General features: G+C 37.1%; 1 protein-coding gene across 1 annotated transcript in view; it reads left to right on the forward strand.

Annotated features, from left to right (window-relative positions):
* The window catches only part of LOC108669683 (immunoglobulin superfamily member 10), a 35,747-nt gene extending 11,201 nt beyond the window's left edge, over positions 1-24,546 (forward strand). Inside the window, exons 2-9 of the mRNA XM_047885022.1 lie at positions 14,861-15,034; positions 16,575-16,754; positions 17,259-17,446; positions 18,898-19,038; positions 19,248-19,375; positions 19,511-19,676; positions 21,286-21,487; positions 24,126-24,546. Of these exons, the coding sequence (XP_047740978.1) occupies positions 14,861-15,034; positions 16,575-16,754; positions 17,259-17,446; positions 18,898-19,038; positions 19,248-19,375; positions 19,511-19,676; positions 21,286-21,487; positions 24,126-24,283 (1,337 nt within the window). The 3' untranslated portion in view covers positions 24,284-24,546. The remainder of the gene's footprint in view (positions 1-14,860; positions 15,035-16,574; positions 16,755-17,258; positions 17,447-18,897; positions 19,039-19,247; positions 19,376-19,510; positions 19,677-21,285; positions 21,488-24,125) is intronic.
* The last annotated feature ends 566 nt before the right edge of the window (positions 24,547-25,112 follow it).

Raw genomic sequence — 25,112 nt, forward strand, 5'->3', positions numbered from 1 at the left:
GGCACCACTACTGGGGATACGAGCCTCAAAAATGCCCGGAAAAAATAATAGAATTGTAGAGTAAGTACTCCGTACTCTTCTAAACTGAAGGAGACGTAGCTTCCGTGCGCCGGAGTATGGGAGATGGGAGTGCAGCCAGACAACAGAAAAGTGTTACACATTTACTTTCTAACCACAACATTTGCTATTTAACTGGATTATTTCAGAGATTAGATTAGAGATTAAATTAGCAGAAAGATTAGCTCAATCAATTCATTCCATTAAATTGGAATGAATTACTGGGTCAACACAATTACTTTTCTTGACGGTGAAATAGCATTAATGCACCAATGTAATTAACAACATGAAATTGCTTTATTTATATTTATAATTTTCTGACCTGGGCTGATCTTGCTTGTTAATCTATTACTTTTCAAATAAGAATTTATCACGTTTGGCTATCTCTTAAATGTATTCATCATTGATAATTACATTGGGTATATATTTGGTAATTTGATTGGAATTCAGAAATATTCACCCATTTTTTTGCAGAATATTTGCCAGACCGTTGTAGGGAGGAAAATGCATGCTTCATGTCATGCCAACTACAGAATTGAAGACAGGCGAGCTACCGTCTTACGTGACCACAACGTATTTTGCATCGCTGCTTGTATTTATTAAACAACGCGTGGTGAGCCTGTCACAGCGGTTCATTATTCTTTATTCACACAGAAGCACACAAAAAATACATAACAGGAGACCATAAAAAATTGAAGAAGAAAAATACAAAATGCTTTAGAGTGAATGCCTATAATAGCTAAAAAAGCTTCACAGGCGACATAGGCGACATTACTATCAATAGAACAGTAACATATAATGATAATGAGATAAGTCAATAGGGAACAGAAAGTGCCTAAAGTATGAACATCCTGATAAATTAACCTTCAATAAAACTGATATGAGAATAAGCAGCTTGGCGATTAAAAATGGATATAACAAAGTCAATAATAACAACCCTACAGAAAAGACTAAAATACAACTAAGACGAAAAGTCTTAATTGTATTTAAAAAAATACAACCAAATATACAACTATGACGAAAAGTCAAAGCAATGTTGACTTACACCATAATATTTTTCAAAGATCTTACTAAGAAACACAATTATTAAAATCTTACCTGATAATTGAAGTCAAATTAATACTGGGTATGAATAAAATCGCGGAATTTTTCTTAAAAATGAATTTAGAACAATCTGTTTTAAAATCGTCAGGCAATTCATCAAAATATATTACACAATTAATAACAGTACCGTTTCTTCAGTTATTCGTATAGCTCGCCATGATCGAAAAATTCTGTGGAATATATGGTCCACAACCTAATTATTTTCTTCGATCAAGTGTGATCGCAGTCACTGAGAAAAAAATCTGCTTCGTTTAGACAGCCTGTCACGTCTAACATTTGCCCAACTTTATTATATAACTTAGAGCATCCTTCTAAACTCGATAAAGTTTCCTTTTAACATCATTACTAATTATAGACAAATGCGTTACGAGTCACACGGAATTGCCGAAATAAAGACTAAGAGGTTCTAATCACAACACTGTGGCACTTAAAATTAAACTGAAATGCTCCTCATCGTTTCGACTGATGTTATGCCAGTTTTTATGGGGCGACTCAACTGTTCAAGCAGCACATTGTAATTTTCTGATTTCGTCTAAGCGGATAATATTTAGTTACTTTATGATACACCGACTGGAAATAATAAACAATGACATGTGTTTCTCAGCTAACTCGTATATTTTCATTTATATGAAAAAATGTCGCAATTTATATATACTTAAAGACATGCGTAACTGTAATACATGCGGTGACTCTTGTCAGGTTATCCACTAGCACAGGTACCAGCCGTTGCAACATAAACTACTAATATTGACCAATAATAGATACAATTGTGGATCGGACACACATGTTTATTGGAAAAATGCGTAACATCCAAAGCCATTATTTATTCACGTATTGATCTAGGAGCACTTAGAATTTAGGAGTCGGTATGAGGCAACATGGTTCTCTCAAAAAAGCGGAATACTTTGATAGACATCATTGAGGCTAGAATATGCATACATTCTCCTCTCGATCCCTGCTCCAGGCCACAACAATGTTGTTTAAATGTACGATTTTACTGAGAAATTAGACTATGCAATGCTTATCGGTCTAAATAAAAAAGTACACCGTGACTGCACTGGATTGCTTGACACAACGAAACTCGGTGAACTGTTTGAGATAATTACTCATACTCAAATATTCTACATGTAGTTCTATCCTTATCAACCATCTTTATAGACTAAACCAACTACGTACAACGAATAGTATTTTATAATATCACAGTATTTTTACATTTCCATGAGTTGTCCGTAATAAATACGTGCGTGTAAAATGACCTAACCGGTATTCTATTCCAAGGCCTAGAAAAAAGAAAACACGTTATCTTCGACTAGTCATAATGAAGTTTAAAATTTTACTTTGTGAAAAAGTTAATCTTCTTTCGTCATACGCGCAATGTAATAGTTTGTTATCTTAATTGGAGAGCCCGTGTCATTGCACAATTTATTCCTAAGATGCAGAGAAGCTCTTCACTTGTTGCTAGAAGCTCTCAAGTTGTTTAATGTTTTGCGAGCTCAACGTCAACTATGTAATGTCGCAAGCTTGGAGATATTTATTTATAAGTATTCGAAATTATGCTCTTCATGAAGCCTATTACAGAGACAAGAAAAGTAAAGTTTAAGGCGAATGTCAAAAGCACTCGTCTCACTGAATATGAGACGCGGACTTTTGTTAAATAAGTTCCCTCGACCATACTTTGCCACCATTTAATGCTAAACGAGATTTTTTTAAGAATGTCAAGTTTTCTTTTTGAGAAATGTTGAATAAAGCAATTTGTCTCATTATTGTTTATTCCACTGATGCAAAGTCTTGCAAAATCGTAGTTTCCTTCGGACACATTTTTTAATATGTACGAGTTTTAAATGCATCAGTATATTAATTCGAAGTAGTGTGTCATTAAAATACAAAAATTTTATTAGCAATACTGAAATCGGCATTGTTAGCACTAAAAGGTTTCATTTTGCAGAATGCATGTTTATATTACAAGTTCGCCCTTATTGCATTTTCCCGCATAAAAAGAGCCGTTTCAAGTCATCCAAAAGAAATAAATGCAGAACCTTGCTAGTATAAAAGAACTTTTAATTATTATGGCAGGGTTCGAGTCAGCCTCGGCGCTTCCCTGAGGTCGTAGCAGCCACTTTTTTACTCATCATTTGCCGCCATATTTCATCCGCCATTGTTTACCTTCCAATTAAAACTTGTTTACGCAGGCGCAAGAATTGATGTCGATTGTGGGTCTTTTATAATGAGAGGATAATGAGATATGATCTTTATTGTAACTGCGACTACGCCATATGCTTCTTAGAGATGCCTTTAAAAAGTTTTTAATTCATTTCGCTCACACCGAAATATTGTATACGATATGATTATCTGCGCTAAAATCATATAAGGTTTTTTTCTTTCCCGGCCAATAGATAGACTGAAAATTATCACACCAAGTGATTCCTTCTCACTGGATATTGATAAACTTTGATCGATGTTATTTTTAATTTGATCATAAGTCGGATGAGACTTTGTGTCAGTCAGGTGACTTCGTAGGCTACGTTGGTCTTGCACATGACGAAGTAGGCTATGGGAAATCTCTGACTTTGTGAATAAATTTTAATGTCAAAAATTTTACTGGAAATTTGTGAGACTGAGACTCAAAAGTAATGCAAACTTGTGTAGTCCCATTTGGTAGACATCACGTGCATATTATTCACATAAAATACACGTTGTAACATGAATAAGTTGAATTTGTAAACTTTCCTCTGACTTTAAAGTTCTTTGAAGTCTGATAAAATATTCAGTGAACTTCCAAGTAGATGGCAATTAAGTGCAGTTATATGACATAAGTGTTAGTAAATTCGTACGCGATAACATGGGGATATTCTGGTTAAGAGCGTGATAGTTTTTCGGATAATTTATTGGGAGAACCGTAAAATTTGTCTGCTGCCATGAGTTCAGCATTAGGGTCGTGAGTGTTGCTTCTCACTGAGCAGAGGCATGAGTGTCACCATTACTGAGCAGAGGCATGAGTGTCACCATTACTGAGCAGAAGCATGAGTGTCACCATTACTGAGCAGAGGCATGAGTGTCACCATTACTGAGCAGAGGCATGAGTGTCACCATTACTGAGCAGAGGCATGAGTGTCACCATTATTGAGCAGAGGTATGAGTGTCACCGTCACTGATCAGAGGCATGAGTGAGTGTTGCCATCACTTCGCCGAGGCATGAGTGTTGCCTTCACTTCCATGAGGTTTGAGTGTTGCCATCACTGAGCAGAGTGTTGGGGCAAGCAGCGCATCGACAACACTGGGCAGTAATCGGCTCATGGTCGGGCTTACGGGCTTGCGCTGAGGCGACCCATAAAAAACCAACTTATCGGTCGGGTGGAGCCCATGGGATCGGGCGGCACTTATGGCGCGGCTCGATACGCTGAAACTGTTTACAAGCTACACTGGAGTAACATAAGCGACAGTTTACGAAGGTACACTGGAGTAACATAAGCGACAGTTTACGAAGGTACAATGCAGTAACATAAGCGACAGTATACGAAGGTACAATGCAGTAACATAAGCGACAGTATACGAAGGTACACTGGAGTAACATAAGCGACAGTTTACGAAGGTGTACTTGAGTAACATAAGCGATAATTTTCGGAGGTACACTGGAGTAACATAAGCGACAGTTTGCGAAGGTGCACTGGAGTAACATAAGCGATAGTTTACGAAGGTACACTGGAGTAACATAAGCGACAGTTTGCGAAGGTGCACTGGAGTAACATAAGCGACAGTTTACGAAGGTACACTGTATGAAGTAATAACTGCTACGGTTTAAGAGGTCACTAACATCCACGAGAGTCAAAAATTGTCGGTAAAAATGTAAGAAATGTATCTGAAAGCACACATCCACTTAATCGAGTTTCAAAAGTGATGTAGATGAAAAATCTATTCGGTGACCTACGGTTCAAATACTCATTTGATTACTTCAAAAAACGGGATACTTTAATCTAATGTTCTTTGGTCTCGCCCTCACTGCGAGTTTAGTTCCTGCTTCGCGTCGCAAGTCAACATGTCTTCAGGCCACGAGCATAAAAAAAGCCAATGAAACTTCGTTTGTTTCCCCAGACATTTAATTAATTTGTTCAAGTGATCCTGCTCTTGAAGCCTCACTCTTTATTGGCTTCGACCCCACGACCCCCGTGATTATTTGTGCGTTTGAAAACGCAGCGCTTAATTAAAATGCTTTTCCTCCGACTGCCCGGATAAAAATTTTTATTACCTATTCACCTGACTTCGCAGTTTCTCTTCCTAACGAATGTGCGAGCTTCAAGCGTTTTTGCTGCTTAAAATGTTATTCATGTTATTTACGATCATTATTGCTTCTTGCTTGAAGTGTCACAGTTACCGCATACAACCTGCACAAAATATCACATGATAATAGCGCTATTTAAAAATTAATTTCTCGTCATCCTCTGTGCGTTAAACATCATGATTATAAACAGCAGATACAATCGATGAGTTCCATGCGAGAACTGCGACGATAGGTTCTTCCCATGAGCTGCATTCATCTTAGGTGGTCTTAAACGGTTTTTGCAAATTAGGTTATTTACTAGAGAAGCAGGATCATACAGGTCATAGTAAAGCAATTAATTGATTTCAATGAGTAAGGAAAAATGTTTTTAGCGAACGTACTTCCAAACGCTCTCAGTGAAGATATGACAATTTTTTTCAATGATCGGGTTAGTTATCACAAACTTAATAATTAAGGAAACAAAAGCCATATGCCATTTATCGTAGATCAACATGAATGCAATTCATGGAACTATTAATTTTTTTATATTTTACCTATTCTTGCAGGATGTCTTATCTCATTATAATGTTAACGGTAACATATACTTACTGGCAAAATAAAAGCTCTTGTGCAGCTTCAACTGGGAATGGAAACTTAACGGCAATGGGATTCATATAGACCTAAAAATTACCTTTGAACTGTATTAGGTTTCAAATAGAGACCTGAATATTGACCCTGACCGGCATTATGGTTCATAAGGCTCAAAATTGACTCTGAACGGCATTATGGTCCGTAAGGCTCAAATATTGACCCTGAACGTCATTATGGTTCATAAGGCCCAAAAATTTACCCTGAACTGCATTATGGTTCATAAGGCCCAAAAATTGGACTAGGTTAGCCGTCCCAAAGCAGACACAAGACTCGACTGAGGTAACTCATCCCGTGCCTTAATAAGCATTAGCGCTGCTCGCTGATATAGGGAAGTGGTTGTTCAGATCGCTTGTCGAGTAAACTGGCGACTTGTTAACTTAACGCATTTTCCTGTACTTACGAGCTATAAGAAATTATAGGAGAATTTTCAGCGTTCTTGTCATGTGTGATTAAAATTATGAATTATGGCCAAAGCAATAGCAGATAAGTCAATGCATATGAGTTATGTTTCATAACTAAGTCGTGCTCTTCTTAGAAGTGGATTCAATGCTTTTTGCCTAAACCAATCATCAAATGATGCCTGACTGAGGATATAAACTTTTTATTGAAATTCATTTTTTTGTTCAGCGTTAGTGACTTGATTGCATATATTACTATTGGAAAAGCATTGAAATTAACGATTCAAATTAGAAGAAAAAAAGTTGTAGGAGTTAGTTGTATGTTACTGTATAGATTTCATGGCCGTGTCAATAATGACGGTTGCCTAAGGACATTCCATTATAAAACATATGTCAATTTCTAAACGGATACTAGTACAACTGTAATAAAAATGAATGATAAGCAGAAAAAATCTAAAGGCCTCAAATTTGAATGAAAATTTTGAACTAAGATAAAATTATTTTGACAAGTTCATCTTTTCATAACCATGAATATAAGGCGAAAAGTATAAGTAAAAAGAGTAAATTATATAGTATAATTCATATAGCAAAAATCGTTCACTTCTATTATTTTTTCTTTCATTACAAATATTCGTCAAAGTCAATGTTTTGTACATAGTAGAAGATCTATTCAATTTGCTGATATATAATTTTATTATATTAAAGTTAAATTAACATACCTTTTCGTTTTCAGTGATTTAACCTTTCTAATAAATGACGTGGTATGTATATGGACACAATTAGCTATATAGACAAGTGCTGTTTCAACAACTAAATTGAACTGAACTGATATTTGCATTGAACTGAACATCGTAACAACATATAATTATAAGCTGCAAATCTCCGGTCACTTTTCTTCACCCATTTATATATACCATTTATACCATCACTATACACTACCCTGCTCTAAGTGTGTAAAATTGAACATGAAACTTAATCATGTTTTGCGCTGTTGTTGTAGGCAGGTCAGGCAGTACATGATATTTCGAAACAGACCAGTAATTTAGAACTGCAGGAACATTACAGTCTTTGTTTTAGGCCTAAACGTGAAGTTAAATGAACAGTGCAGGCAGGACTTTGTGTTTTCGTTCTCATATTGCGCAGGCGTTCAGTGTAGACACCGTCATGCGTTACGCGGTCCTGGCCATTACATGTGCTGTGTGCGCTCAATAAGCGTTATACACTGAGAAAACTGGTCAAACTTTGTCCGAATAGTGAATCACTTGGTTGCTTAGTGTGGGTCAGCCTGACCCAGTTTTGGCCAGGCACAGGGCGTATTAGTGCTACGTTCGCTCTCAGATTGAGCTGTGGATTAATATCTCGAAAGCTCAATTATTAATAATATTAATAATTGAGCTCAGATTAATATGTGTCGTTTTTGGGACAATTCAACCTATGCATTTTTCTGAGCGTGCGTAGCAATTTGTGCGAATGTAGAAAGCCTTATTTGAGCAGTGTGTTTTGCGCTAAAATGTAATTAATTTAACGCTATTAGATTAACGTTAATTCGCCTCAATTTTCCTTAAAAGTTTGGAGATGCACGATAAAGTTTCGAGTAAACTATCCCATGCGGGATACGGTGGCAGATGTATTTGATTTCTACATCAAATAGGGAATTAAAATGATGCTGCTCCGATAAAAGCAGATCTTATCAAATGTTTGAGAACAAATCACTAATGGATTACTTAAAGCTTCATTAAAATAAAGATTTTAATGCGTACGGAAACGATGAAACAAATTTAAAAGACTAAATAAAAACACACAAAGGTTCTTTCGATATTCCAAAATGATGTATAATATCGTAAATGACAATTTTCACGATAGGTTACAATAAAAAAGCTATTTTTTGGGTAATGCGAGATTTAATTATCGCATGAAGATTTCAATAGCTGCGAGGAAAAAAATTAAATTTTAAAAGCTCAGGTACGAGTTTATGAGACCTTAGATTTTTCGATTATTTGTTCTTTGGTATTCTTTGGCTAGATGAAACCAAAAAGATGGTTGTTGAATGTCAAATTAAACTGCAAATGCGAGTTGTGCTAGCAAAGATTCATCAAAAACTCCCGAAAGCTATGTTTAAAGCGTTGTATCAGTATTTCGAAGATTAATTTTGAATTTTGCCTAATTAATGTTAATAAGTCAACTAAACTATCATATTTTCTATTACTGACCGATGAAAAAAAATATGGATTGGTTGCCTATATAGCTAGAACTATTCTTCACTAAATAGATTATTTCGTGACATAGGTAATGATCACTTCTTACAATACTGATGATATCAGCGTTTGGTGTGTTGCTAGGTGTTTTTGAAGTCGATATTTCAGGTTAAATGACATTAAAAAAAGTCTCTGCCAGAAAATATTCAGCATATCAAGAGGCGTCAGAGGTCATTAATCAGGCACAAGTCATGATACTGGCTCAAGTTTTGCACAAAGCAGTCATTACGATGAATAAATGAGGCGCACGGTAAAGTTCCGCGTCTTATGATAATTTAGCATGAAGCGCGCATGCATTTCTAATTCATTTAGCTAAAGATGAGGAAAAAAATCGGGTCAGCCGTGAATAATTAATGGCTGAGATAAACAGAACTGATGCAGCTGCGGTACTTGCATCGTCAGTAGTAACATGATTGTGAGTACATTATATGCAGGCAGGAAATTTTGCTGTAATTAATGCTGGAAATTATTAGGTAAAGAAGGTCCATTCTTTCTGACGTATTTTAATTCTTGTTTTCTCCAACACGCGGCAAAACTGAAATTATTATTGGTTGAATGCTCATGAGGCATTTACAGCAGACCAGACAACTGAATTATTGCAATAATAAATTATACGCATTTTATTCAATGTTTGAACTAAGCTTTCAGCCTTTTTAAAATTATACGACACCCTTTTAATAAGTATATTTCATAGTTTTTATATGTTGTTTGCAGGAATTTTTTCCCGGAGTTTCGATACATTTTGCTGCATTGACGGAGCTTGCCCACGATGTGACATCCATCCGTTATTTCCATTATAACTTTATTCGCTGCGAAATTATATGCATTGATGAGTAATTCCGTAGTTTGGCAAACAAGCGTTTTGTGATGAACACAATTAAAAACGTTTGTTATACGGATCTTCAAATAACGCACGTTTTCACATACAACTCAATGAAGAATCTCTATCAGAAAATCTTTCTAGAATCTTTAATAAAGATCATTGTACTATTTATATAAGTTTTTTTCTTCATGGTGTAAAGGGCACGCATTCTGCCTAGCGCTCTCATGTGGCCTCTTCATTCTTATTCATTTACTTAGAGCAGAATACACTTTTGATTGTTCTTAGTTTGAAAGAAAAAACATTTCATACTGAAGTCTTCAAGTGCCATGAGAATCCCAACAATCAGAGCGCCTATTTGCCAGTCTTTATCCTCACCTCCGATTGTGTCCGGCCGCTCTCATTAAAAGTTCCGTAGAAGCCAGATAATCCACGGGAATTGTTTTTGCCGAGACGTGACCGAAGGGACTTGCAAGAGTGTCCGGAGTCTGCCTGGGGTTTTATGCCGGTCAGAGTCTTTAAAGACCTTTCGGAATCATGCAATGGTTTTGATCGAGAGTGGGTCGGAGACTATGGTAGGGATTCAGCGACTGTACTCTGGAAAGGGTTGTGAGTGTTCAAGTAGTGCTAAAAATTTGACCAACGTCATGAGTCTCAGTATGATATAAAGTCATATCTAATGATCATATGCGGTTGATCGGTGAAAGTCACTGATCAGTCTTGTCAGTGGAGAGGCTGATATGTGTAATAATAATGTATTGTAAACGGAGTGGCTGATCGGCGTTGTCAGTGGAGTGGCTGATCGTTGTTGTCAGCGGAGCGGCTGATCGATGTAATCGGCACGTGACTGAGTCAGGGCTGCGCTCGATAAAAGAAGTCATTAGTGTTTACGATCGCCATGGAAATGCAGAGCAAGCCACGTTGATGAGGAAGCTTTACAAATTTTCAGTGAGCCTAGCCTACTTTAGGGCAGGTTCAATAATTTTGTTCTTTTGGAAATTACATGAAATTATGAGACAAAATTAAAACTAAAATTATTAGCTAACCAAAATTAGCTCATTTTTGTCATTATCATAACCACGACAACAGCCTTTCATTCGGAATTTAAAGGGTATTCAAGTTTGAAACTATATAAAACTTCTGCTTTAATATGGTCAATTTAAACCATTTTACATAAGTCCCTGCAGTAGGTAGGTAATTGTGAAAAACGGATTTTTTTCGATATAATGCAATTAGTTTTGGTTTATGGTGTGCAGCTCTAATATGAGGTTATTACGCGTTATAACTGCAAGCCTATAACGTCATGCGATGTATATTCGGTTCTCGTTAGTAATATTCATAGCCTGCAGAGTTGGGTGAGAAATTCAAGTAGATAATAAAATTTTTCGTAGCCTGATCACCTGATATAATGAATTCACAAAATATACGTAAATCAGATTCATTTGAATGTTTAAACGCAAATTTCTGAAGTAGGAAAGCATGGTAAGCTTAAAAATAAAACATTCGAGTCAGTTTTGTCCTTAGTGATGTCGAGTTTTAGCGAGATTCCTCCAGTTTAGTTTTTCAGAAGATTCATTTAGAACTGGAAGCCTTTGAAGAGAATTAATTAGACGAGGCCACACGTTCATTCCTAAGCTCCAATCAAGCATTCGCAGCGTGTTCCGCTCGAGGGTTAGCCTTCATCCAGATCCGCGAAGAAAATTTTAAATTGATTTATGGTGGTTAATCGTCGGCCATCCACGGGATACCGCTGATAAGACGACCAAGTATTTTAATTGAAAATTCCCTCTTCATTTCGAATTTCTGAACCTCTTAGGCCAGCCAATCGCTACAGATCTGAGCAAAAAAAATTTGTGACGAATCCATTTGGAACTTAAATTGGCTCTTTTGGGTTTGCGGAATAATTAAGTTATTATAACTTTGGAAGGCTCCCGAAATCTACGAACTACTTTAATGTAATGTAAATAAAAAAAAAGATTTCAGGTGAGTCGCACATGATGCGTGAATACGTTGATGTGAGAAGTAAGCAACGGCCCACGAAGTCATTTGTTTTAGCGAGAATTTTTTAGAGGATATTAATGCCACAGTTACTTTTCTGTCCTATATTAGATTTAGGATTCGTGGAAATGTACTCGCAGAAACCTTTTGAAAAAATTCTACATCGTCCTGCTACATTTTTCAAAATTAAGATCACATAAAATAACATTACGCCTTATATATTGAGTCAAAAGCCTTGATGTATTTAAAGGAAAAGAATAAGCATTAGGCTGACATGAATTGTAAGTTTATTCCTCGTGGTCCTGCAAGTTTACAAAGTTTGAAATTTTTTGAACGAAGTATCCCCTCCACAAAGGCCTTCCTGACCGACGCGTCCAAAACACAAACATCGATCGGACCAGCTATAGGGGATGCAATCATTGGAAATATTGGCTATTTTGAGACCCTGATTGCCGGGAGTAAGATTGTCTGAGCTGTCGTCTTTGACATATCGGGTCATCAGTTACCAGCGAGATAGCAACTTCCTGTGCACTGAGCGAGATATCAACGCTCCTGACCAGCAAATGGCTGTGTCCTGGATGTCGACTTGTCAGAATTCCTACGTGTTCAGTGCGTGCATTTCTGTCTCCGCCCCTGGCGGTTTCATTAAAATTATTGCGATGTAACTGATATGTATAAGTTATAAATATGTTCGGTGGGTGTAATTCTGTATCCTACTGAAGAACCCCTGGCTGTTTCGATGAAATATATATGAATGAATGTCATGAATGTTTCGATGAAATGGATATGAATGAAGAACTATGAATATAAATGAAACTCAACGAATCGAGATGGTACGAACCAGAACAGCTCACGAAAATAACGGTTAACGGTCTCCATGTGAGCAACTGCGATGTTGTAGAAGAGAAGACAGAATGTTTAAATGTAGACTAGCAAGACTAATGATAAGGTAATGAAGTAATCATTAAGTGATATCTAATATAATTATTTAGGACATGGTTACATATATAAATATGAATTGAAATTTGGTGCTTGAATTTTAATTTAGCATTGCGTGAATGCATGGCTTCGATGATGCGGTCTTCCCGCATGTGAGTCGTATTTCCGTATTTTGCTACAGTGAGCAATGAAAATTCCGGCCCAACCAACTGAGAACCATGAAAATAACGTATGTATGTTATCAATTTTGAATACCATTAAACATTAGTAAAAATAATTTTTATGTATATGTTACCCGTATATTTTTAGATAGATAAATGACAACCATACTTATTTTAGTTCGTTCGTAATTATGAAAAAGTTTCAAGGCTGTAGTTCCAGAAAACTTGTGCAAGAAAATTAGAGACTCTCAAATTGATTATTCAGATTGACAAAATCTGCAAAATCAACTTGTAGTTAATAATAAGAGTACAGCTTCATGCTTCAACACATTTCTTATAGTATTCCAAATGAATAAAATTTAGCGCAAAGAAACGAGTCTTATGTCTTGTGGACAATAATCACCAAATATTTCTCAAATATTGTCATAATTAAGAGCTTGCTTACACGTTTAATGGATATAAAACCTCCTGAAATGAGACCCTTTAATCTTAAATGACCTAATTAATTTCTCCATCGAAGGTTTGTTGTTAATTCATTACAATTATCATGTGTAACTTATTTATTTAGAAGCAACATTAAGCGTCTAGGACATTAATTGCCCACGTGCGTACAGTCTGAAGTTTAATTTTTTTATTTTTTTACTCAATGTTTGCAGTGCAACGCTAATCCTGCACGAGAATTTTGCTTTAGAATGGGGTGAAGGATGCGCTAATGCTGCTTGTGTTCAGTGTTCATTTCATTTTATTTAAGGGGCCTTGAAAATTCTGGATGTTTGAGGGGATCCTGAATGAATTTCACAATCGAAATTTTCGTCATGTTTTCCTCCGATGTTAAAATTTCCTGCATAAGGCCGGTCATAATATTGATGATACAAAAGTTTGAGTTGTGCATGGGTATTCATGAGTTAGTGGAATGAGTCAGCGTTTGGTCCTGGCAATTTACGTAGTAGTTGTGAAGCAATCATTCCATTCATCCTACCAAATGCTTGTATTTAGTTCTCACTGTGTTTGGTGATAAATTCAATGTTGTATAAAAAATTTTCCTGTAAATATGCATGTTGCTATCAAATATAGTTCGTTTGTATTCATTGGTGGACTAGAAAGAAGTATTTCAGAGCGAGACCAACCGGCAAACTGCACATCCAGATCAGACCTACAATCATTCGCGTCCATGTATAAAGTGGAGCAGCTGAAATTCATGATGTGTAAATTCATTCAGCATATATTTTTTTCTCTGAAGGCTGCAGCTCGAGCTGTAGTTTTTACAAATCGCTCATATTTTTCGTTTCATTTTTTATTCCTGGAAATATCTTCACGTAACGGACGTTATAAAACTCACTTATTGAATAATCTATATAGGGACCACACTGCCATTTCTCTTTTTAATATGCGAGAAAAGCGAAAGTCAATTTTGATATGGAAGAAAATATATAAAAAGTCTCTCTTTCATCGTTTCACCAAATGTAATCAGACAAGAAAGAGTTTAAAATGAGCTAAAATTTGAGGTGCAGCAATCAGCGCACATTCTAAATAATTGCTTTGTTTTTCAATTAAAAAATAACAAGATTTTTTGAGAATTTTAACAAACTTGTCGTTGGGGAGCTGTCGGCATTTGAAATAACTGCAAGTACTTCAGAATGGAAATTGGTTTGATTTAGCAACGATTCCCTTTGGACAGTTTCGTAACTATTGGAATAATTGAATCATAAAAGTACTGATGATATTTTCGTTGGATTTATTCCACGCAACATTTGTTCGTGTCACAAGTGGAAACGTAATCTAATATTTTCCATGTGCAGGCTTGGAAAAATATGTGCAGGTACGAAAACTCAGTACTCACTGCAGTGAGTCACAGAGAGCGCATTTTCTCGTCGACGAAAACGTGAAGTCACGGACGGACAGACAGACGGACAGACAGACGGACGGAAATGGCGAGCACAATAGAGAATTTTTTCCATAAATGAGAAAATGCGCTAAAAGGACGTTGTGGCTTACGAAATACCTCAAAGACCTATAGATTCGAATTTTTATATACTCTATACATTGTTTTATTGCGAATTAATGATATCGAGACAGAATTATTTTGCACTGTACTGCATCAGTTCTATTTACTAGAGATATCCTGGAACAATTATCGCTTGATTACGCCATTACAATTATCAGCATTTATGTGTGACCAAAAAATTCAATTCTTAATTTGCATTGTGATGTTTCCTTGCCAGGATTGAGCCACAGCGCGGTTGAGCACACCGATGGAGGACACGGAGGAAGTCTGCCGTCGTCCGAGTACAACGAATACGGGGAAGAAGATCCGCCTTTCTTCCTCTCACGCTCCCAGACCTTCACCGTCGAGATCGGCCAGTCCATCATGATCCCGTGTGACGTCGGCAACCAAGGTGGGATAGCTGCGTACGGAGAGCCAGAGTTCAAATTTCGGTTTCCGATATTACCAAAGTCTTCTATGGGCTTTGAAGGAAGTTGAATCTCCGCATTGGGTTTTCGATTTGATTTTCAGCGAAGCGGAACCGATTGAGCTGTGAATTTCGATGAAAATGGAAAATCGTGTATGAATGAGATCTAAATGCACTAAATCAAGACAAATTAGGTACCAAAAATGGTGACGTTAATTACGTTTTTCACATCCATCGTCCAGCCTCATATCTAATTTTAATGTCAATTATGACTGGTAAAATTTTACTTTTCAAGTGATTTATTTTATAATGATTGAAACAACGAACAATTTTTAGTATTTTGTATACTTCTATTATCGGGTATAAAACTAGATTTCAACCCAACCCCCGATTTCAATGGCATTGATCGCTCATATGTCAGGAATCACACATGCATGTCAATCGTTATAGATATTAATTAATTGAGATTTGACTGATCGATTATTTTGCCATCCCGAATGTCACACGCTCGCGAAGTAAGTATATACATAAAAACAATTCCCCTAAAAACTTTATTTTTCGATAAAGATGACCGGATGTTCGTCAAGTTACGCTTACGATTGAATTGTAGTTTCAAAACCTCCGCATCTGCATTCATATATAAACGCAAAAAAGCGCAGTAATAACTTGATTTCGGTTATAAGACCCTCTGTCATTTCCCTCGAACGTCACCCAATGGTTATGAAGTAAAGCTCATTAACTAATAATTCAAAACGTTGTTTTTTTTTTTAAACAAAGGACCTCATGCTCGTAAATTAGCATAGCATCTTCGGCGTTAAAGAAATAGGCCTGTTCGGCCTGCAGCCGATTTTTTTACCTTTCGTAACTCGTTCACAGATTTAAAAACTGGCCTTTTGACAAGATCTTTTCAACTTACGTTGGTTTTCATCTTCACTGGACTTTTATTAGTTGCATAGGCTGCTAGGCATTTCAAGACTGAACATATAATACTTTTGCACAGCACTGTCTAGTCTATTATTCTTGAACGCGTTCATACTCGGAGCGTCGACAAAATCATAAGTGAGGCTGTTCCACATGTCGGTGACTGGAAGCGAGAAGAAATGTCGTATTGTCGTATTGATTAATTGCGCCACAGTTATTTAAGCTTATAACCTTTGTCCTTGGTGTTGATAAGTAATGCTCATATGCATACCTACTTGAATTGGAAATTAAAAACTGACGCTTTTCACTCGTGCTGTACCACAAGTTTGTAAATTATCGCCCATGTACCTGAAATCAAATTTTAAACTATCGATTTGTATACACAATGGACACAAAATTAGCAAAGTAATAGTTATAATCATGAACTCTAAGGTAAAAACCTTCCTTTTCATTCGCATAGGACCATAAGCTCATGAATATGGACCGTTTGCTTTGATTATAATTTAAAAACAATAACCTTACCACTCACCGGGTACCACAACTTCACAAATTAATGCTCATATTCGAGTATTTTAATTAGAAACGACCGTCTTTTGACTCGCAGGCGACCACAAGTTGGTGATGAACCACATCGGCGCGAGCGGCAAGAAGCATCTGGTGAGCGCAGGCGGCGTGAAGCTCGTGCGTACGCAGCGCCTCAAAGTCGAGCGCACGAAGCTCACCATCCTGAACGCCCGGCGCCAGGACGCGGGACTCTACAGCTGCTCCTTCCCCACCGCTGAAGGTTTGCTCTAAAGCCAGTCTATTGATATTTGTTTGAAATTTGTAATCCATTTATAAAATATCAGTCGAAAATGCTCTTAGTTTCTATGCGGACAGCCGTTAGAATTTTTTGCATGTTATATGATTTCTTATTATCAGTGATAAGGTCAGTTTCTGCTGTGTTGAAAAAGAAAGCAAACAGCCATTTAGAAGGTATAAGTTTTTTCCGAAGATAGAAAAGTACATTTTATGGGCCTGAATTTTAGTTTCGGTACATATCTCTCTAGCTGAGCCTTGGTGGGCACATTTAATTTTTAGCTCTAAACAACATAAAGGACAAAATTTATAAAAATAGGGAAGCTTTCGCACTTTCATCAGATGACACACTTCCAACCAAATCTTCTCTTCTGACGACCGCTTAAATAAAATTTAACAGGAATTTTAGACTCACCAACCATACTACAGAAACCATAAAACTATTTTTTACGAGCCAACGTTATATATTTTACGTGGAATTTTTGATCAGACGTGGTACTACAACACCAGCTGAACGTACAGTACTCTCCTTCCATGAACTCGTCGAGTCCGTCCGTGCAACACGTGGTCAAGGGGCAGCGATTACGACTTTATTGCAGCGCCGACGGAAACCCGCGGCCGGAGATTAGATGGACCTTTGAAGATGGCGCTCCTCCCGCAGGCGCCGTCAAAGATCAGGTCAGCGATGGAGACTTTTGTTTACGACTTCTTGAGCTTTTGCCCGCAGAAGAAAAGAGGCGACAAAAGGTTATTGCGGTCACATGGAAATAAAATACTCTGTGTAAAGATATCAATAAACTTGTTGTGGTAATTTTATGTAATTGGTTAAACTGATATTGGCCCCAGAATTGGCCAATAGCTACCAAGATTGAACACAATTATTGCATAATAGTTTTAGATTATACACTGGAGGCATGAACAACACTTTAAAACAAACTAGCTGATCCCTAACAATATTTGGGTACCGCCTAGGCATCTACCCAGTAGTAGCTGTACTCAGATGAAAGTTATTTTGGGCCTGTTTGGCCAGCTGATCGAAAATAGCTTCAGAGCAGAATCTCCTTCCGGACTTTATAGTCACCAGAGAGTATGACAAGGGTTGGTTGAGCCTAGACAAACCGAGCTTTCAGCTGCTCGGTTTCAGGGACTGCCCAGGCTTCAGCAGAATAGTCGCTACACTCGGCGCAAAGTATCTAGGTCTGGTTAGGCAACCGATCGAAATCCGTTTCTGGTGTCAGAATCTCATTTCTGACTATAAATTCGCCTGAAAGAATGAGAAGGGTTGGCCTAGCCGAGTTATACCGAGCTTACAAGCTACCCATAAGCTGTCCCTCAAACCCAAAGCCGAAGTGAACATAGAGCTGCTGATTTACGTGCTGTCCGAGCCCTGGGCGGCACGTAATGCAGAGGCGTCCACCTCATAATTTTGTTAGGGTGCTTATAGGCTGCTCTTCAAATCCAGAGCCGAAGCGGACATAGAAAGGCTGATTTACGTGCTCTCCGAATCTTAGGCTGCTGCTATATCAGCGTCGAGCTCACATCTAAATTTTGTTAGGGATATAGCGTTCTTTCGGGCTCGACACAGACAAAAGCCAGGTTCAAAAGCACTGAATTGAGTCAACAAAAAATTAAAGTGTTATGTCAATATTATTAATAATATTATTGACAAAATTATTAAGAGTTAGAGTAAATCTATTGATTGGTATTATTTAGCCTAGGACTTAATAGTTATTGAAGTTTTTCGTCATATTCAGGCGTGGAAATGGCTTAAAAAATGAATAAAAATCAACACAATGTATTTGTAATGAAATGATAGCTGAGAATTTTATCTATACAAGAAATTGCTATAAAGTTTCTATTTTTCTATTTTCTGTGGCTACGAGCTAAGCACATGCACAGTACTGTAATATGAAACTTAAGCATTATATCATAAAATAACAAAAGCCTGCTTGAATAGGTATCCACCTTTTTCTAAATATCTTTACTAATTTACTAATAAGGAAAAATATTTCCTTGATATAATCTAATACCATTGCAAAACGAGAAACATTACACAACTTAACATTTTTATTTAATGTCATTAAAAATTGCAAAAAATTTCACAGCTGGCAATTTCAATTCAATGCTAGGCAGGAAATCTGGTGCTTGAGCACGTGGATCGTCTGGTTGAAGGGCAGTACGTCTGCACGGCCGAGAACGGCATTGGCAGCGCCGCTACCGCCACCATGAAGGTCGTCGTCGAATATCCGCCTGAGATCGTCACCGAAAAGGTTAGTCAAACGTTCAAAGCTTGGGTTAGAAGTAGTGAGTCATATGTTTATGCTGCATCTTTGAATACAATTTTATGGATGGTTCCGTTGGTGCATGTGCATTATCGATGTATTTACAAAAAGCAGCAGCTTCCAATTCGAGTTTCATATTAATGGTTTTTCCTCCTGATATTAAACATTCACAAAAAATTCTCATCTGACATGTGTAGTCGGTGGTGCGCACTGGTGCGGGCGACCAGGTGGAGCTGGTGTGTCTGGTGCGCGGCCGCCCAAGCCCTCGTGTCTCGTGGACGCGCGACGGTCAGCCCGTACGGACTGGATGGATGCTAGAGGGGCAGTATTACGTGGGCCGAATCAGACATCAGAGAAGGGCGCAGCCATGTCAAAGAGATCCTGTATTTGATTATATTTTTTAACGTTTGAAAAACATCCAGCACATTATGTTAACTTTGAACCTGGAATCATATGTCAGAAAAAGGTTTCTTCGTGTGCACTCAGGCCTGCCCCGACAGCCGCGCTTCACGAGCGCCCCAGCGGGTGGGGAGGTGAACTCCTACACCCTCACCTGGGAGACCGACAGCTACTACCCCATCATCGCCTACAGACTCATCTACGGACGGGCGCAGGCATCGACTGAGGTAGCACAGGCCAGAGGCCATGCTTTCAAAAAAAGTTAAGAGATCGTAAGTTCATTAGCCAATCATTGACGGCCTTTCAAGCAAAATCCACCCATCATAGAAAAGAAAATAGAGCGTAAGTACTTTACGTTCACTTAGCGAGTTTTGAAAGTATGGCGCCCGCTCATATTCTGATTTCCTCTTCAAATATTATAGGTTCAAAAAGATAACACAGGCGCTGTTTTCTTGTTGTTTTTTAATTCGATATTAAAAGTTTATGGAATAAAAGGTCCCACATTGGTTTGTTTTAGTAGTCATACAATTTTTCCTTAATAGATCAGAAAAAGACATTAAACAGACCTTGCTTTTCTCGTTTTATGCCAATTTTATAGTCACAAAGTTAGAAATAAAAGAACAGAAGGTATAGCTTCATACTATGAATTTAATAATTCTTTAAACTACAATGTGTGGAAAATATTCATCAACATGGAGTTTCAAAACTTGATGTTTATCCTTTGAAAATAATTAGAGTAATTTATTTAGTTCAGAGTTTTACTCCGTCTTGCTCTTAAGAAAGTCTTCAGAAATCTTCCGTAAAGAAGAAGAAATTTTCTTCTTTTGTCATCACAGAAGACAAAACTAGAAGAGTTTATCACATGCAAGGTCGCAGTCTACAATGGATCTATTACGAAGGATTTTGGGTCGATTTTATAACAATTTGATTCACTGCGTTGAATGTGAAGAAATTCTCTCTAAGATCACATTCCAGGCTGCACACTCAAAAGAATGAGTGAGATATTGTCGTAATAGCGAAGCATTTTCTGAATCATCTTGACCCAGTTTGGCCATGCATAAGAACGTATCGGTGCTACGTGTAGAAAGTGTATAGCTATTTGGATATATTACCCATCAATTTCTCTGAGTGGAGAGATTGAATTGTTTCAAATAATTAATTAACATAGATTTTTATATGGTATTTCAAGATCATGGTCAATAATTAATTAAATAATTTGGAAGAGTGAACTTTCTACGAAAAGTATCGATTTTTCTGGTACCATTCCGTAAGTTGAAATTTTGGAAACTTAAGAATGCCATTTGATGAGCTTTTGAAATGCATCTTATACTTTATTGCCCCTAGTAAGTATTTATTACTATAAGTTCAAATTTCTAACGACGAGATCAAAGTTAGATACTAAAAGAAAATTCCAATCGCTACTCTGATCTCTCAGTATAAACTTTTATAACTATTTTTAGTACAATTTGATAAAATAAGGTACCGTAATAGAATTATTATTATTAATATTATTATTATTATTTATTATTATTATTATTATCATTATTATTATTATTCTACGAAGCATTTACCGAGGCGTCTGCTTCAGCATACTTCGAGGCCACGTACGTCACACATAAGATTAAAGTAAACCCATTTATATATCATAATTCACTTACTATGGTGAGCCAGCGGACGAAAAAATGAAATTTTTCATTTTTGTATTTTTGCTTGAAAGTTTGAGAGGCTTTGACATCAAACGGTTTAGTCGAACAAATAAACCATCATATGACATCGAAATACAGCAACTTTGACTGAGCAATTTATACCCAATTTCCAATTCATCCCCGCATTCAGGTGAACGGTTCAGTGACTGAAGATAAACATGAAATAATCAAAGAAGTGGATGTTGAGACGATGACAGAGAACACTCACCACGTCATGGCGCATACGCTCACCAACCTGGACGTTGCTACGGACTACGAAGCGTTCGTTAAAGTCAAGAACAACTACGGCTGGTCCAGCGACTCCGACAGGTTCTCATTCGCCACAAGAAGAGGTAAGTTTTAAAGACACGCCTGCGTTCATAAAAAATACATGGATAATATTTTACAGATAGTGATATAATTTCTTACCCACAGCAAGAGCAGGGAGTAGACTTTTGTATATAAAATATGTATTTTAAAACATTTTTGATATATTTAAAAGCACATATACGCTTTTTTGTCGGGAAAAACTGGGTTTGGGCTTTGCCTTACGTGAGCGAAAAGCGAATCGTTATTTGGTCAAAGTTTCGCCATTGCGGAGTGAGCAGATTGAAGCAAAAAACAATGATCCTCTGCAGTCCTGAACTGATAAAAAATTAGAGCGTTTTTACAAACGAGACAAGTCTCAGTGACACTGCATCAAATTTTCAGATTTGAATTTATGGCTCCTCTTATCTTCTTATTGGCATTTCTTTTTGGCATATACCTGTACTTGTATAATTTGGATTTGTTTGACTGTCGAGCCAGCTCTTTAATTTACAAATCACAAATTTTCGTACCTAAGAGTTAAACCTAATTAGATTACATATTAATTTAAACGATGAGTGATAAATAAATAACATTGAATTCGGGAGTTTGAAAAGTTTAAAGGGGAGTTTTAAAAGAAATGTTCTAATTTATTAGTTAATTTTACAACCTCATTGATTCAAGTTTTGACAAAATTCTATAGTAAATAGTTATTTAGTTTGAGTAAAATTTTCATTTTTATTGATAAATTAGCTTTTGAAATACTTATTCCAACTTTTTATGACTAATTCACACAGGATGTTCGTATGAAAAATCAAGTTTACCTCAAACATTTCAGAGTATTGCATAGATTCTACACGAGACAGATTGAACTTTTCTAGAATATGACTGGGTTCTTCTCCAATCTTCTTACCAGAAATATTTCCTTGTATTTGTCACAAAATACACACCAAAGCTCCACTAAGACGTAAAATTTTTGAAAAAAAAAATCGTCGCGACGGCTCAAATTTTCTGGAAGCATGCATTACAATTTATTTGTGAGACCAAACGCAACATGCAGACACAAAATTTTCAGCGACAATATTGTGAAGCAAGTCAGTAAATTCAGGCCGCACTGCGCTGACGTCTTTACAACAGACTGGGGACATGTGACGACCATTGAGAGAGTCCTGGCTTGGTTCTACAACTTGATTATTCTTTACGTTCATATTAACTGAGACGACAGAAACACTCGGGGTTTAATTCAACAGCTTGCTTATCATTTGAACTCAAATTAACTTGGATGATCTAGACACTCGTCGGTTGAGATTGCGACTTTGCGCTCAAATGAACTGAAATCGCTGCACGACTTCATGCGTGTAACATCAGGTTTTACGCCTTAGCTGCTGGATAGAATTCGTAGTGCAGTCAAGGCTGATGGATGAAATTCGCATGCGCGATTAAGAATTGCTGGGATTTATCGAACGATATAGCATTCGTAATGATATTACCAAAATATCAGACAAAATGAGTTGTTTTATTTGTTGTGCAAAATACGAGTAAGTTAGAAACAAATTAGTGACATTCTGGAACCAGTTACCTACGATGAAGTCATATGAGACGGTTTTGCCGCTCAAAGATGCCAGTAAATTTGGATCGAAAAGAAGTCGCCTTGTTCAATAATATTTAAAGATAGCTTTAATTTTCTACCTATCACATTTAGAATACTCTCAGGCGTGCAACCAATCGAGGCAGCTCATTCGTTAATTCATATGTTCTTAAGCCACGGTAAAAAGAAACATGTACCAGTCAGATAAGAATAAATCATCCATTGTTCGCTCCTTTGTCGAGCAGATAAGCTAATTCAGAGTCTCACGAATTTCTCAAGAAAAAAGCGGACATTTAGAGAGGAGCTTTATCTTGCTGAATGGTTGCGCATTCCCTGCAGGCGCCTTACTAATCGTAGGGACTTTGCTCTACAATATCTCTGACTTCAGCCGAAGAATCTCCGTAGCTAAACCAGCGCATTAACTTGTTTGAATGACAACTAAGAGATAAATTTGAATGATAAAATTAAAATATATAAATATAAATTTGGCAATTCATAATTTTAAGTAGATCATACGTACGGCTTAGAAGAGTATCACTTGATACTTTTTGGAATTCGGCTGCATAGAAAATGTTGTGGGAAATGTGAAAAATACAAAATGAGTTTTCACCAACTTACTGATTTGAGCGATGTTCTTTATCACTAGACTACAAAAGTAGTACAATTCGGCTCACTTTGAGGAGCGTCTGCTCCAAAAGAACAAATACACGTGCTCGTATTGTTCTAAGTTTGTATCCGTGTGGTCTGCAGGGAGTTTCTTGCAGCCTGCGTTTCAATTTGGACAAAGAATTGGCAAAAGGCAGAGCCGGAATATTTACTTCACGGGCAATTTCATTTTATCAATATATGCTCACTACAAACATGGGTAGATATAGGCGTGCACGTGCAGCGCATCTACATTGATTTTGAGTTAAACTTTTTTCGTGATTATTCGTTACGGAATTAAATTTTCAGTCACACAAAAATTCGACTATAATCTAGTGAATACTTTTGGAAAATGTGAATTTTCATGGTGTCCTTCTATTTATCCTTAATTAAACATTGTATTTGATAGTAATCCCAATGAAATAACTGATTTATTTTGTGTTCCTGCTAAGCCATGGCCGTCCAGCGCTCGACAAGTCGGTCCGTCAAATCCGCAAGCGCCGACTTCAGAAGCAACGCAGCGACATCTCTGCTGCTGCTGTCTCTCTTGGCCGCTGTCTCTGCTATCCACCGAAGGACCGGTCTCTGCAACTGCAAAACCTGGCATTAATTCAACTGCTGAGCCGCTGCACTTGTGTAGCGTGTCTGCATACTTGGGCCAGTGCGGCAATTTCAGTAAGAGCTTCTATGCTAAGCAAACATCAGACATCAGCAGCCCACTAAACATCAAGCTGGTGGCGGCTGCGGTTGACCGATTCTATGTCATGTGTCATGAGCATCGATGCTCGACCGTGCTTTGGAACTGAATTGTGATCGAGTATTGGTACCGCTTCAAAATGACTCTATATTTCAGAGAATAAATAACTGCTAAGATAGAAGTCACTCTCAACAGTTCGCATTCAACCTGCACTGAAGACCCAACTTCCTTTACAACGGGAATGATAGAGCCTGCGCCTATGGTGCTAATAGTAATAATGTTAGAAACTAAGATGTACGTTTCATGTTACATTTTACCCTAAAATCAGTTGCTTCTTGAAATTCAATAATATTACCAAGCAAAGGCAGAGAACTTCGAAATCAATCAAATTAATACGTGCGAGTGTTTCCGAGTCTGGTATTTTTTTCAGATGATTTGGCTGAAGATATTTAAGAATATTTTTTCGCTCTACTTGTGGAATGCCGGCAACCATGCAACATTTTCACCGGACCGATGTTTATAAAAGATGTTTTCATGAATGTTCAAACCATTTTTAACATTTATTACATGTGCTCTGTTCATCTTATTACTCACATGTTTCGATCTTTTCTCAACAAAACACGCGATTCTGGCGAAAATTAATTAGTTAAAAATATATACTTTCATCATTCGTGTGCAGCACTTTTCTTTGGATTTTCAGAGTTTTATTATATTATGGTTGGTCAGCTTCTAGAATGAGAAA

This window comes from Hyalella azteca, unplaced genomic scaffold (assembly GCF_000764305.2).
Source record: "Hyalella azteca isolate HAZT.00-mixed unplaced genomic scaffold, Hazt_2.0.2 contig16724, whole genome shotgun sequence".
NCBI classification, from domain to species: Eukaryota; Metazoa; Arthropoda; class Malacostraca; order Amphipoda; family Hyalellidae; genus Hyalella; species Hyalella azteca.